We start from the raw sequence: 14,601 nt of genomic DNA, 5'->3' as shown, positions 1-14,601 counted from the left end.
CATACTAACCTTTTCTGTATGAAGTTATATCCAATGCAATTTTGCAGTTTCATTGCCATGATGATGTAACGTGGTAAACCTTGTAATCCCACAGAAATTATGATTTAAACAATTTTAGAGGTCAAATAGTGTACAAGTTTTAACAGAAGAATTAATGCAAGTGCTTTTATAAAATTATAAGCTTCACATCTCTGCCTTTTTAAAACCCTTTCAAGAATTGGCCCCATTCACTTCCATTGCAAGTGTCTCACTGTAACCTAAATTTTTGCTGCTGCTTTTTCTTTTCTTTTTTTTTTTTAAGAAAAGCAGGGAGGAGTCCAAAATAATTTTGTGGTAATCAACATTATACCACCATAGCTGTCGATTGAGCTTAATTTGTATTGCACCTGGAATATTCCTTTTAAAGGGATAGTTCAGCCAAGAATGTTGTTCCAACCCAAATGACTTAGTTTCTTGCATGGAACACAAAAGGAGATATTTAGCAGAATGTTCATTCTGCAGTCCCTGCTCATCAATCAGTTTCATTGTCATTCTTTTCTGTACAACGAAATTAAATGGTGATAGGGACAGTTCATTTTTGTGTGAACCATCTCTTAAGGAAGCTGCTATATTTAAAAGCGAAGAACACCATATGCCTTCAGAGCAAAGCCAATCTGCATGCATATGTTCCAGTCCACCGAGCAGGTCAGTTCTGAACACGTGCTGCATTAAAGCTCTCGGGTTGCATTAGCCAGAAGAGGAGGGAACTATGGCAAACATACACTGGGCTGTAATTCATGTACCACTATTTTGTGTAAAAGAACACTATGCAAACATATCCGGGCATAATTCTTCCACGTGTTGGTTCTGTGGGTGTTATCTTCAAGTTAGGACATGCAATTCTTAACGCTGAATGGATGTGTCACCTTTATAACTCTCTTAGTTTATTGGAGCGTATCAACAAAATTATCGCGTCCCTTTTCTGAATGCAGTTATAAAACAACCTGGAGCGAAAATGCATGTGTTTCAAAGCGAAACTCAAAAAGATACGCGTTTATGCTGAACTGCAACTGAACAAATCTAGACAACCGACAACAGGACTTTCGATTGTCGCTTTTTATTACAAGTCCATTTCTAAGTGCAATATGGAGACTTGCGAGATAGCCGTCGAGCAAAACCAAAACGATACAATCAAAACAAATTCATGTTTCCAAATGACGTTTTTATCTATGACAGTGGACGATGTGTATGAAATCGCTAAAGTGGTGGGATCAGAAGTGGAGAAACTCATCGACAGCTACGGAAAGGCGAGTGTGGAGGGTTTGGTGTCTCACATAGTGAAAGTGTTGGAGCTCTTGGAGAGTTTCGCGGCGAGAAATCAAGCTCATAAATGTAAAGAAGAGGAACTATTGAAGGCCTTTGAGACGCTACAGGTACAACAGCAGAAGAAACGACATGTGAAGGATTGCGATGAGACTAGCGTCAGCGCAGAGAGTCTGGTAAGAGCACGAAAACTGACATGTCAGCCGTGTTAGGGGACGTTAACACCGAACACGTTATTTAGTCAGTCCGCGCTGCTTTTCAATTGTTAACCATGAGCTAGACATACGTTTTTGACCGTTGCGTCACGCAGGTGAGCTGCGACGTGGTGTCAAGCTAAAAGAACATCATGTTCCATCCATTTATTTAAGCAATAAGGCATGAGAGGGCGTGCTATATTGGGAATATAGTCACGGCTGAAGGGCATTGTTAGGCAACAAGAATAACTGTCAGCTATGGTTGCTGCAGAGTGATACAAATAGAAGTTCCGTGAAGAGGTCAGAGCTGTGCTTTATCATGAATAAAGCACAGCTGTTAACCAATCAGCATCCAGGATCGGAACTATCTGTTCTAAAATTAAGTAATAATGCAACAGTGCCTGCCCACTTTTTCAGCCATCTGGGTTCATAAAATCCTTCATAAAGTTGTAAGCCATGAACCAAACCAACCAGCTCCGAGGTGAATCACAACATCACAAACTTTGTTTTGGGGTAAAAAGATATTTGAAAATCTGACAAAGGTACAAGGTGCTTACGTCTTTCATGAGGGCAAGGATTACAATCCTATGAAGGGTTGTGAATGATGTCATTGAATAAAAAAATGATGGGAATATATAAAACGATTGAATTTAGGTTGTTTATTATAAGTATAGAAACAATATATTTTGTTTATTGCAAAATATTTCGATATGTACAAATATATAAGTAGTTTAAGGGTGAAGGGAGTTGAAAGTTGAAATAACGCAGACGGATATCTTCGACAGAAGCATACCATCGCTGAACAACCTCGTAACCCATGGTAGGTCTGCCTTTAAAGGTTTATAAGTTATTTTTGAAAATCAATTAGTCTATGGGATAAATGAATGGGATTTTCACTTCCGGAGACAGACTGTTGTGCCTTATTGCCTGTTTTATTTTTCTGGTCTCTAGACGCAATGTAAAACTAAACGAAACGAGTGATCCAGAGGGAGAACAACAACCATTTAAGTGCTATTTTAAGTAGAAATGAATTTTACGCTCAACTTGTGCAGTTGTTAGCTGTCATAACTCAAAGTAGTTAATGATATCAACATAACTAACCTTGGACCATTGGTTCAGTTCATCTACATACTCGGGTGAGGTGCTGTAAAAAAAAAAAAAAAAGTAAAGAAAACAGTCATCTCGACTCTGTGAAGTATCAGCATTATAGAACCACGTGTTTTTTGACAGTTTCTACAAATGTTATACTTTACTTGCTAAGAATATATATAGATGCGGGTTAAAACACTGGAGACCGGAAATTGAAAACAGGAGAATTGTGGAACACTTCTGTGTTTAGGGAAAAAGATGGACATTGTGAATATACTCGTGCCTAACTACATCCTTCCACCGAGACTATATTCACAATATGGCACAGCCTTGAGTGCCTTATTGCTTTAATAAAATGGTCACCACATAATAAAACTTTTAAGGACACAAGTGTTCATAAAAATATTGTATTTTGCAAGTAAAATCATTAAATGCCATCCTTCCGCCAGAAAATATAGTCCCTGGCTGTAAACGGTAAACAAAATGTTGCTAGGCAACAAGAATAACTGTCCACTATGGTTGCTGTGGAGTGATACAACTAGAAATTCTGTGAAGAAGTCAGAGCTGTGCTTAATCATGAATAAAGCACAGCTGTTGACCAATCAGCATCCAGGAGCAGAACTATCCGTTTTGTAAAAACGTGTATGGGCCTGTTGATGTTAATGTATAAATGACTTCAGAGCTATTGTGTTCTTTTGTGATTTGGGAATTGTTATTATCTGCTTTTGAAGCTGGTGTAATGTCAGGGTGACAGTGGTCAGTGTCACTCCATCTGTTTGTTTGTGGTTTGAATGGATTGTTGTGGTGACTCTGTTTTGTTTTGTTGCAGGACTGGTATCAGAAAGAGCAGAAATTAAAGGAGACTGTAGATGGGTTGCAGGCTCAGGTGCTTCAACTCAAGGAAGTGAACCAGGAGCTTCTGGACCGCCTGCAATGCACACACTCCAAAGAAGGTAAAATGACACTGGCAGCACCTAAATATAGTAGAATTGCAATGCCTCGTTAATTAAAGTGTAATTACACTCTTGGAATAGAAACCAAAACAACAGATTGCTGTATTATTTTTGTATCATGAACTGATTTGAATCCAAACAGAATAATGGAGAGTCCCAGTTTGTATGTAAAATAGAGCTACGAGGTAGCTACCTTGGTTTATTCATCACATAGTTTGAGGTTACACAAAAATGTAGTATCAGAAATATTAGAACCAGGCTTACCTTGTAGCGTCAATTAATGTACTTCTAAGTTGTGTACAGTAAAAGTCCAAAATGTAATTACTTGCGCCTTAGAAAGTTAGTCATGAGACCTCAGAAAAGATATGTGATTACTATCCTTAGATTAAAGAGGAAAAGATCTTTGCTGGGAATTGCTTATATTTTAAACAGGTTCAATGTTTTTATATCGCAGGAATGTGTTTATTAAACCCTATTCAGATCACCTCCAATTTAATTTCAATTTGACCTAGTACACATACTTATATATATACTTTTTGTCAGTGTTTTGTAATGTGCCCATATCTTTCTTTAAATCTCTTTACTAGATCGCACACAGCGTCAGGAAAGAGAGGTGATGCTCAAGTTGAAGGAAGTGGTGGATAAGCAGCGCGATGAGTTGCGAGCGAAAGTTCAGGAGATTTCTACCATGTCCAAAGAAGTTGAAGCGGTATGAATCTCGCTTAAAAGGGTCATGTCATGCTTTTTATTTTTCTTCCTTGAGGCTCACTAGCCAACTTTTTTGCACAAAACAGTCATAATGTAATATTACATTACCTTTTTCTACCCTGTCTTTGGCCCTCTATCTGAGGGTGTGTTCATACTTGGCAGGTTTGGTTCGATTAAAATGAACTCTGGTGTGATTGCTCTGTTAGTGCGGTTCATTTGAACAAGTGTGAACGCTGCCATCCGAACCTTGGTGCGCACCAAACAAGTGGACCGAGACCGCCTGAATAGTGGGTCTCAGTCCGCTTCCATACGAACTCTGGTGCGGTTCGATTGATATATGAACGCAACATGGACCAAAGACGTCTAAAAGGACCAAAAACAGGAAGTAATTTGCCTAATACTGACCTCAAGCATACCTGGTTCTTCTCATCATAGGAGCTATGTTGCCCATTATAGTTCGGAACAGGCGTCGGAACCGCCGTCAGCCGTCCTTGCAGCATATCTTCGTTTGTGTGTGCAACGGAGTAATACCTGGTGCTGTTTTGACTCCTTTACACATTTTATTAGCTCTTCGTTTGTTCTCAGCTGGTAAAAATACCACCATAAATATATATATAAATCCAACGAGCGCATTTAGCCCAGCAGCCAGCATTGTTTTGGATGTTCGGCAAGTTCTGTCGCAAAATATACGTCATGAAAGCTGTCCAATCAGGTTGTGACTTTTTCTTGATGCCTTTTGTTTTGTATCTTTAGGTTCGGTGTTAAAAATGCCAGTGTGAACGCTAAGCGAACCAGGACTAAATGTAACATTTTCTTTTTTGGTCCGGACCAAGAGAACCGAACTACAAGTGTGAACACACCCTGAAACTCTTGTTTCTGTGTACTTCTACTTTAAGGCATGCCCACTGTTATAACTACCATCTTTGCAGAGCAAACGCTCCCTGCCATTACATGTGTGGAACTGTTTTTTTTTTTTTTCAAGAATGTGAGAATAAAAACGTGCAGGTGTCTGACAAAATCACTTAAAAGCACTCAGTCCAGGCAGTCGTTGATCACTATATGTCCCAATTTATGTGAAGCACACAATCAAATTACAACAGTTGTTCCACTGAAATAGTCGAAAACAGTGTCGGCACACTGTTGCTTCTCAATACTTGTACTATTAGGCATACCAGATTTGGTGATGATAAACGAATGCTTTATAAACAATGAAAATAGTCCAGACTAACACATGCTGTGAATGTGAAGGGTTAATAAATCTGTATCCAGCTGTAGATAGAGTTATGTGACGGTCGACCCTCGGGTTTTCCTTTCTCGTCTCACCACTTCAATACACTTCCCCTGTTGGCAAATACAGGATTGTTCATCCAGTGGGGTCAATTCCCCCTCGATCGATTCGCGGGTCTACCAGTGGAGAGAATCTCCCTTGATCGAATCGGGACAATGGGCATGCAAATGCATTAATTGCGGTGAAAATAGAGGATGTCTTGGCTAACACAAAGCCTTGGCAGTCTTACAAGCGCATACTGCATCATTGTCGTTCGTTTTGCTCTGCATTCTTACATAATACAAATCATTTAATGTCAAATAAATATTTTGTGAGCAATAATGTGTTTCTTTGGTAAGTAACCATAATAAACACGATTCACTCCACATTGGAGTACTGACTGGGTATTTGCGATTAAAAACGACTGACTATACAATTCCTTGCATATCAATCAAAGACAGACATATAAAATAGTAGTATTAAATTTGTTATTTACCAGCATTACTGCCATGTGAATATAGTTGTCACTGCTCCATCTTTCAGTATAATTTATTTTCCAAAGTCTGAATCATAATAGTTCTCAATAGAATCCATAGAGAAATGTACCGAACAAAGGTTAGTCCACATTCCTAATGTTTGGATCCTTCAGAAAGCTATGCATAGATGCAGTTTTTCCACAACCAGGAACAAAACAATGTCTGGGGACCTTACTCCACATCTGAGTCTTATCATTGGTTAAAAGCAAACTACAGTAACAATAGTACCACTTCCAGTGTTGGGTAACCACGCGACAATTAAATATGTTGTGGAGGCGGGGACTGTTCAATTGAACCCCCTTCCTATGTCACTATGAGGCCAATTTCCAAATGAGTCATTTTTGCAGGGTTCTCGTAGTTGTGTTGAATTCAGGAGAAGTGGGCAGGAGTAAAGACCTGAGTGACTTTGACAAGGAACAAATTGTTATGGCCAGACGACTGGGTCAGAGCATCTCTGAGACGGCAAGGCTTGTGGAGTGCTCCCGGTCAGCAGTGGTGAGTACCTACCGACAGTGGTCCGTTGAGGGACAAACCACAAACCGGCGACAGGATGTTGGGTGCCCAAGGCCCATCGATGCGCGAGGGCAATGAAGGCTATCCCATCTTGTCTTAATCGTCAGAAGGTCTATTGTGGCACAAGTCACAGAAAATTTTAATGATTGTTATGGGAGGAATGTGTCAACTCACAGTGCATCGCGCCCTGCTGCATATGGGGCTATGTAGCTGCAGACCGTTCAAAGTGCCCATGATGTCCCCTGTCCACCGTCAAAAGCGCCTACAATGGGCACGCGAGCGTCGGAACTGGACCTTGGATCAGTGGAAGAAGGTCGTCTGGTCCGATGAGTCCTGTTTTCTTTTACATCACGTGGGCAGGTGTGTACGTGTGCGCCGTTTACCTGGGGAAGCAGGTAATCACCTGGTGATGGCACCAGGATGCACTGTGGGAAGACGAGGGAGTGTGATGCTCTGGGCAATGTTCTGCTGGGAAACCCTGTGTCCGGCCATTCATGTGGATGTCAATTTGATACGTACCACTTACCTAAACATTGTTGCAGACCAGGTACACCCCTTCATGGCAATGGTATTCCCTGATGGCAGTGGCCTCTTTCAGCAGGGTAATGTGCCCTGTCACACTGCACACATTGTTTGGGAAGGTTTCGCCCTGGCCTCCAAATTCCCCAGATCTCAATCCGACTGAGCATCTGTAAGATGTGCTAGAACAACAAGTCCGATCCACAGCAGCTCCACCTTGCAACTTACAGGACTTGAAGGATCTGATGCTAATGTCTTGGTGCCAGATACCATAGGACACCTTCAGGGGACTTGTAGAGTCTATGCCTTGGTGAGTCAGCACTGTTTTGGCGGCATGTGGAGGACCAACAACATATTAGGCAGGTGGTCATAATATTTTGGCTCAATGGTGTATATGTCAAAATATCAAGAACATATTTATTTCTCATGACATATGACCCCTTTAACATTTCGAGGACCTCTCCAGTTCATGAGTCACCCTCTTTTTGGTTTGAACCCGGGAGTTAATTGTGGAGAGTGACAACTTACTTGGTGGTTTTACACTTGACTCAAGTACATTTCAATGATAAGGATTAGTGCAGTCAAAGACCAAAATCACCATGCCTTAGAGAGAATATGTCTGGGCAAAAACCAGTCTATTTCTTATAGATAGATGGTAAAGGGAGGCTCCACCCACCTCTGGTGGAAAACAAATCCTGGTTACCATAGTTATCCATTCACACATGTTTAGTTGTACAATTAAACAGACCTCTCTGATCATCTTTTCGCTGAATTGATTGTATACAAAAATCTGTTTTAGAGGTTTTGCCGCACTAAACTTTAAGAAGTGTTTTCTTTCTAAAAATAGGCAAATCTATTGAATATTTCTCTTAATTTTCCCTGTAGAAATGCCGAAGGTAACCATGGTTACCTGTTTTTTTTTTTATATTTCTCGGTGCTAAACTACAGCCCCAGTATATGATATATCGCAGACTGTATCTATAGTCTTCACTCCAATCAGTTTCTAGATTTAACTTTTTGCAACATCAAGGTTTTCTTTGTTGAATTTAAACACACTGCACCTGGGGCAAAACAAACAAGTGCAGTACAAAGACACGTCAGCAGTTGCAGCCAACAGTATATCGCTCTTGAATTGCAGTGTGCACGAGGCATATCACTGTGGTTTGTAGCTACTACATCGTTAAAACCTGACAGTAGTACTACATACTTTCCCTTTTTATATTTTGTGGTTGCCTTGCCTTGATAATGAAACTGGTCAGACCACATAGTGGTCCTTTTAAAATAATCATCATTTACCTTAAAAGGTAAAAATTCAAATTCTGTCGTCACTTATATTCATGCCTTTTCAAACGCTGTTTTCAGCAATACAATGAAAGTGAAAGGTCATTCCTTGAGCTATGTTTACATTTTGTTCTACAGCTCCAAGAGCAGCAAGACCGGCTGATGAAAATAAATACAGAGCTCAGGCACAAGCAGAACATCTTACAGACTCAGCTGAAAAGCGCAGTGGAAAGGAGGGCTGACCTGGAGGCTGACCTGTGTGAGAAACAGAAGGAGATAGCGTGCCTGACCTCACAGCTGGAGAAAGCCAACATGCACACTTCTGCTAACATGGTTAGTCACATTAACTCTATCTGTGGTTATGTTGTCATGCTATTTGCATGTGTATGTGCACTTCCCATAGGCATAATTAGACAGAAGCTTGAATGTTCCTCTTGGGTGGTTAAAGTATTGGAATGTAGCACAGGGGCTAACTTCTGCATTGTTTGGTTGGATGATGAATATATAGGTCATGTATGCCCTCACTGTAGTGGAAAGGAAATGACTGTACACAGCTCCCTTTCAGGTTGGAAACATTTAGGGCTTTTTTTTTATTTTTATTAAATTCTGACATTTAAACCTTTTAGAACCTATTTGACTTTTGATGAATATTCATTTTCAATTACCTTAATTAAGAAAAATTATTCGAATGCAGCAGTTAATAAAATAAGCTTTTAGTAATGAAGAATAAAAAGATTAAATGGATAGTTCACCCAAAAATGAAAGTTCTCTCCCATGTGTGTGACTTTCTTTCTCCTGCTGAACACAAACAAAGATTTTTAGAAGAATATTTCAGCTTCGTAGGTCCTCTCAATTCAAGTGAATGGGTACTAAAATTTTTAAGCAAAAGGGCATCAAGGCAGCATAAAAGTAATCCATATGACTCCAGTGATTAAATCCATATTTCCAATATTTAAGTCCTTTTTTTTTTTACCATCAGTCTCCACTTTTACTTTCATTTTCACATTCTTTGTGCATATTGCCACCTACTGGGCTGGGAGGAGAATTTATAGGAAAAAAAGACTTATATCAATATAAATATTGATCTGTTTCTCACCCACACCCATCATATCGCTTTTGAAGATATGGATTTAACCACTGGAGTCGTACAGATTACTTTTATGCTGCCTCTATGTGCATTTTGGAGCTTGGTACCCATTCAGTTGCATTGTGAGGACTGCAGAGCTGAGATATTATTCTAAAAATCTTTGTTTGTTTTCAGCAGAAAAAAGAAAGTCTTACACATCTGGGATAGCATGAGGGTGAGTAAATGATGAGAGAATTTTCATTTTTGGGTGAACTTTCCCTTTAAGAGGCTTTTGAGGCTGAACACATTCTTGGGCTAAAATAATCTAGATGTGCAAAGCGCAAACAGACAGTGAGAAGTGGTACAGCGGTCAAAGATATCTGTCTAGTGCAGGTTTACGTAGGAAAAACAGCTTAGACGGACACAAAAAAGCAACCCTAAGTGTGCAAAACGGGTATTTTTAATGCACTAAACTAGACCACTTCTCAAATATTTTCATTTTTCAAATGATAAAATGCAATGTAATCACTATGGAGGGGAATGGGAAACCATGGGGGAATTTTGCATATGTGATTGTGAAATAACAGATCGTCTACTATGCTCAGAAAACTGTGTCAGACATTTATGGTGTTTGACTCACATACTCATGTAATTCCACCTTTGCCTCCTTCAGACTAGTTCAGCCATTGACCTCACAGATAAGATGATCATTGACTTGAAGGATCCAAATCGGCCGTGTTTTACCAAGCAGGAAGTACGGGATATGATTTTTGAGAGGAATGAGTTGAAGGCCAATCTGTTTCTGGTGAAAGAGGAGCTTGCCTATTACCAAAGGTGAGACAGGTTATACAGATGTTTATGAAGCACTCTAACCATTTATATCAGAAATCTTAACTTTTCACATTTCTGTGTGTTCCGTAGGGAAATCCTGAATGACGAGAGATGCCCAGGTTTCTTACTCGATGCTGTACGCTCGGCAATAAAGAAACAGAGGACCGTCATCAAGTCTAAAATGCTTGGCATACCTGTTAGCGAATGTAGCACGTGAGTTGCAGTTATCTGTCTTGGTAGTTCACTGTCTTTGTGATCACCTTTGTGTTTAACTGGGTGTTCATTGTGTTACAGAGATGAGACCGATGGTCCACTGTTTGAAAGGAATGTAAATGAAGACAATGACACTGACAGCACTGACAACAGGCCCCAAGAGTCCCGCATCAGAAACCTGTGAGTGCTGCATTCATGCTACTTCAGTACAGACTTTCAGCAGTAATTTACTTTAGTACAGCTACCTACTTAAATACAACTAACCTACTTCAATAAAATGGATTTTAACAGAATTAGGGCTACAGGCTAAGCCACCAATCCGAAGTACAATAAATACATTGAGTGTAAAAGATTTTGTGCGAAAGTTGTTTTTGAGCAACTATAAGTAAGCCATCCTGAAAAGTGTAAACACTGTTGTTCTGAGGTGCTTCTCATTCCTGTTTAGTTGAGCAGCTCATCATAGCAACAGTGCCTTAGCCAATGGCTTGAGTTTGGGGGGGGTATACCTGTTTGCTAACCAATTGCAGACAGGTGTGTTTGGGAAACTTGTTTGAAAAAAGTAATTTTTGCAATTCCATTTGGTGTCGCTAATGATGCAAAAATTGCACACTTTCTTTACAGAGCAAATTCTACCTGATATGAAAAATTACTTTTAAGTAACCTAATGTAGTCAGCTTGATTCTGTGATATTAAATAATAGTTTTGACTTGGAAAAAAACAGTTAACGATTTAAACATTACCACATGAAAAAAATTTTTTAGGTTATCTGACAAAATATTTTTTGCAGTTTTCCTTGGGGGGCAGGTTGTGCTGTATAGTCTCCTTAAACTGCACCTGTACATGGTATGTTAATAGACATACTGAGGATTATTCCTTTTATGTGCATTTGACAATCTTAGCAAGAAAAACATGAAATACCCCACATTTTTAATAAAGAGACTATTATAAAGAGAATCTCTACATTATGTATGTTATTTAACATCAAGTCTGATACACCGGTATAATGGTACTACATGTTCTTGGGAAAACATTAAGCCTCTTAATTCCATTTAGCTCTGGACTGTAGCTTAGTAACCTTGCCCTTTGTTTGTTTACTGTTTTTAGTGAATAACCTCATTTCATATAACTAAATCTGCTGACAGTAAAAACTGTCTAGCTCTAAACTCTATGCTCAAAGGAAATCCCTCTCTTTCATTCTTCTATCAGAGATTTCAAAGCTGTCGTATCTCCTCTTCTCAACCCTTTAGATTTGGCTTTCTGACGCTCTCCAGTATTACTAAGAGCTCTGGTTCCCAGGCCTCTGGCTTTCCCGCATCCAGCTCCACATGGGAAATCATCAGTCCAGAAGAGAAGACACAAACCCTCCACTCCTCATGAGAACCAGCCCACCTATCACTCATTCTCACTCACCAGAGGCTGCTTGTCTTTGTTGGAGACAGCATCAAAAATGAACTTTTTATTATGGGGAAACATTTGCCCCCTAGAGTTGATTTTCAGGGGCGTTTTTACCAAATGACCATGGTCATTTTTGCTGTGAGTCCTGATTCATTTTTTGACCCTGGTTGGAAAAAAAGAATGGAGATTTTAAAATATGTTCTGGATCTTACATTTAGACCTAATTTAGACCTGGTATTAAGATGCGTCTCGGGTGATCCGATCACGTGGTCAGGCGAGACACATCGCTATTTACACCTGGTCGCATAAATGCGTCTCCAGTGACCGCTTGTGTTCGGATTCGAAGGGGGAGGGACTCTGATTTCATGACGACATCAATCACTATGCCGGTGTGTAACTGCATGATAATAAATCCCAGATGCATCTGAAATTTAATCTAAGCACAAATGCAACATTTCAAGTGGAATTATACATTATTTTAGACGATTTCCTGTATTAACCTGATCTTCAAATGTGTGCTTGTCATCTGTGTCACTGCATGTTGATATCAGACACACTGAAGAAGATCCGTAAAGTTCTTGTGATTGTGTATGTATCCGCTTTTTACATTTTTCTGATCAGACGATTATTTCCTTTTAAAGCCACTTGTAACCAGCAAAGTTTAAACTCTTGTTTTAGCTCAGCGGTTGATTGACAGGTGAGGGGTGGCACTTCGCTGCTGTCCGGGTTGCATTCTGGACAGATTAGCGTTTACACCACAAATGCAATGTGGTCACATGTGTTTTTGACAAGCTTTGTATGTGGTTTTTGTGATCCAATCACAAAACGTTTTCGACCCCGTTTAGACCTGTATTTAGCGCTGACCACTTGTGAGCCGATCACCCGAAATGCATCTTAATATACCAGGTGTATCAGGTGTAAATGGGTCTTAGGTTTTAAACTAGGGAATGGGCTGAAGAATGTATTGAGAGAATTTCATTTCTTAGTGTAATGGGTTTTACAAACACAGTGTTGTAATGGTTGTTTCCTGTGCAGTCATTTTTACACACTTAAAAAATCAATTAGCACTAGGCTTTTTTGAGTTAATATTGGACTGTCAGTCACATAGTACATGTTACTTTTTATATATGGTGAAGTGTGGATTTTTTGTGTTAAATATTTTCTACTATACCAGTTTAATGTGCAGAGTCAACAATAAGTAAGCCTTTTGTATGTTGCCTGCCCCAAAGAGTGGCTTTTGTTTGCGTTCAAAACATTGCTCTGTTTTTTTGAGCAGTCCTAACAACTTCTGGTTATCCAATGGTGTGCATTTGGGACGGGACTATCTGTAATAAGCTGTTTAGTGGGGAATTGACTAGTTTTCTAAATAACGGAAGACGGGGAAAGGTGGTAGGATTGTTTGAGAAACCTGTCTGGAAACTATCCTTATTTTTGCTATTTTGATTCGTGCAACCAGTGGCATTGAAATGACACTTCACCTTGAAAGACTGCACACTGTTAGAACTTAAAAACATTGGTGTGATCTACGGTGTTTTGATAATCGTAATGCACCTGGCAGTAGTACATTATAGACCACAAATGTCTAGGTACACTTGTTTATAATTTGCTCTTAAGCTACAGAGAATTTAAGCTGTTATTTTTTTATAGAGAGTATATTTAATATGGATTTTAACCAAAGATACTGATATGCGTTTCCGTCATAAAAGCGATAATCACAGTGACCCTTTTATGTCACAAGGGGGCATTGGAGTATTTTGTATTAGTATTCCTCCAATACTTTTTTCTTATAAAACAGCTGTCCCTACTTCGACATTGTATTTTTTTTAACATTTTTTATTGAGCATGCCCATGTGTATAATTCTGATTTTAACTATTTAGTTGGTCACTAAATTATTTGTATCAAACATTTGAATATATTAATCAATGTCAGCGCTGCGGAGTGCTGTTTCCACTTGTTCATGCAAACTCATGTTGACATGATTTTAAAAAGTAATAAATACTTTGGAAAAAGAATGTAATGCTTTAAGAGTAAATTAAGTGTTTATCATCTGCTCTATCTGTTTAATGAGCCAGCACTTTGCCCCCCTCAGCCATTTGTCTGGTTGTCAGCTGTGGTGCCAGTGCACTTACTGTAACTGTAAACTAAGTATTCTGATTTGAGTTGTCCAGAGAGATGGATTTACTGTGTCTTTATGCTTTAGGTCCACTTGGAGTACATGTATGAGTCTTTAGGTGTTCCCTGATAGAAAGGAAGTCTGTGTTTCCTCCAGAGGAAATTAGTGATAATGGGTGCCCGTATGTTTTTAAGTCAGTGAAAAGTAATTCCATACTTCTTATCTGTCTGTGACTCATCCATAATATTAATCTTTGGACCTTTGCAACCTGCCCTGTATAGCTGAATTGAAAGTGAATGACTGTCATATTGAATTTTTAATAGTGCATTTTATTTTTGTAAGAACATTTGTAACCAAAAAGTTCTTTAAGACTAAATAAATACTTGAGGTGTTATTGTCCAGTTTGCAAGAGTAATTTTTGACCTGTGATTTTACTTTGTGTTCTAAAAAAAGGCCACTTAAAGATAACATGTATGCTATTTTTTAAAATTCATATTAGTGTGTCTGTGTATGAAGGAGAGACAGAGAGAGCAAGTAATTGGTGTTGAGATATGGACACACAAACACACACTCGCCATTGAAAATACCCCACTCCTCCCCTATAATTCTGGGCCTTGATT

General features: G+C 39.2%; 1 protein-coding gene across 2 annotated transcripts; it reads left to right on the top strand.

Moving 5' to 3' along the window:
• The first annotated feature begins 773 nt into the window (after positions 1–773).
• rilp (Rab interacting lysosomal protein) lies at positions 774–14,294 on the top strand. Of its 2 annotated transcripts, none has more exons than XM_051665902.1 (8): positions 774–1,478; positions 3,415–3,538; positions 4,126–4,247; positions 8,501–8,695; positions 10,102–10,262; positions 10,350–10,472; positions 10,554–10,652; positions 11,720–14,294. In XM_051665902.1, the coding sequence occupies exons 1-8, from the start codon at positions 999–1,001 to the stop codon at positions 11,847–11,849; spliced, it is 1,434 nt and encodes a 477-aa protein (XP_051521862.1). In that variant the 5' UTR covers positions 774–998; the 3' UTR covers positions 11,850–14,294. The 2 variants fall into 2 exon arrangements, with proteins under 2 accessions (XP_051521862.1, XP_051521863.1); XM_051665903.1 differs by lacking the exon at positions 774–1,478 and adding an exon at positions 1,533–2,316.
• Positions 14,295–14,601: the final 307 nt, after the last annotated feature.

The sequence above is a fragment of the Myxocyprinus asiaticus genome, chromosome 31, assembly GCF_019703515.2.
Source record: "Myxocyprinus asiaticus isolate MX2 ecotype Aquarium Trade chromosome 31, UBuf_Myxa_2, whole genome shotgun sequence".
NCBI classification, from domain to species: domain Eukaryota; kingdom Metazoa; phylum Chordata; class Actinopteri; order Cypriniformes; family Catostomidae; genus Myxocyprinus; species Myxocyprinus asiaticus.
The sequence above is the reverse complement of the archived record's forward strand: the minus strand, read 5'-3'. Positions and strand labels throughout refer to the sequence as shown.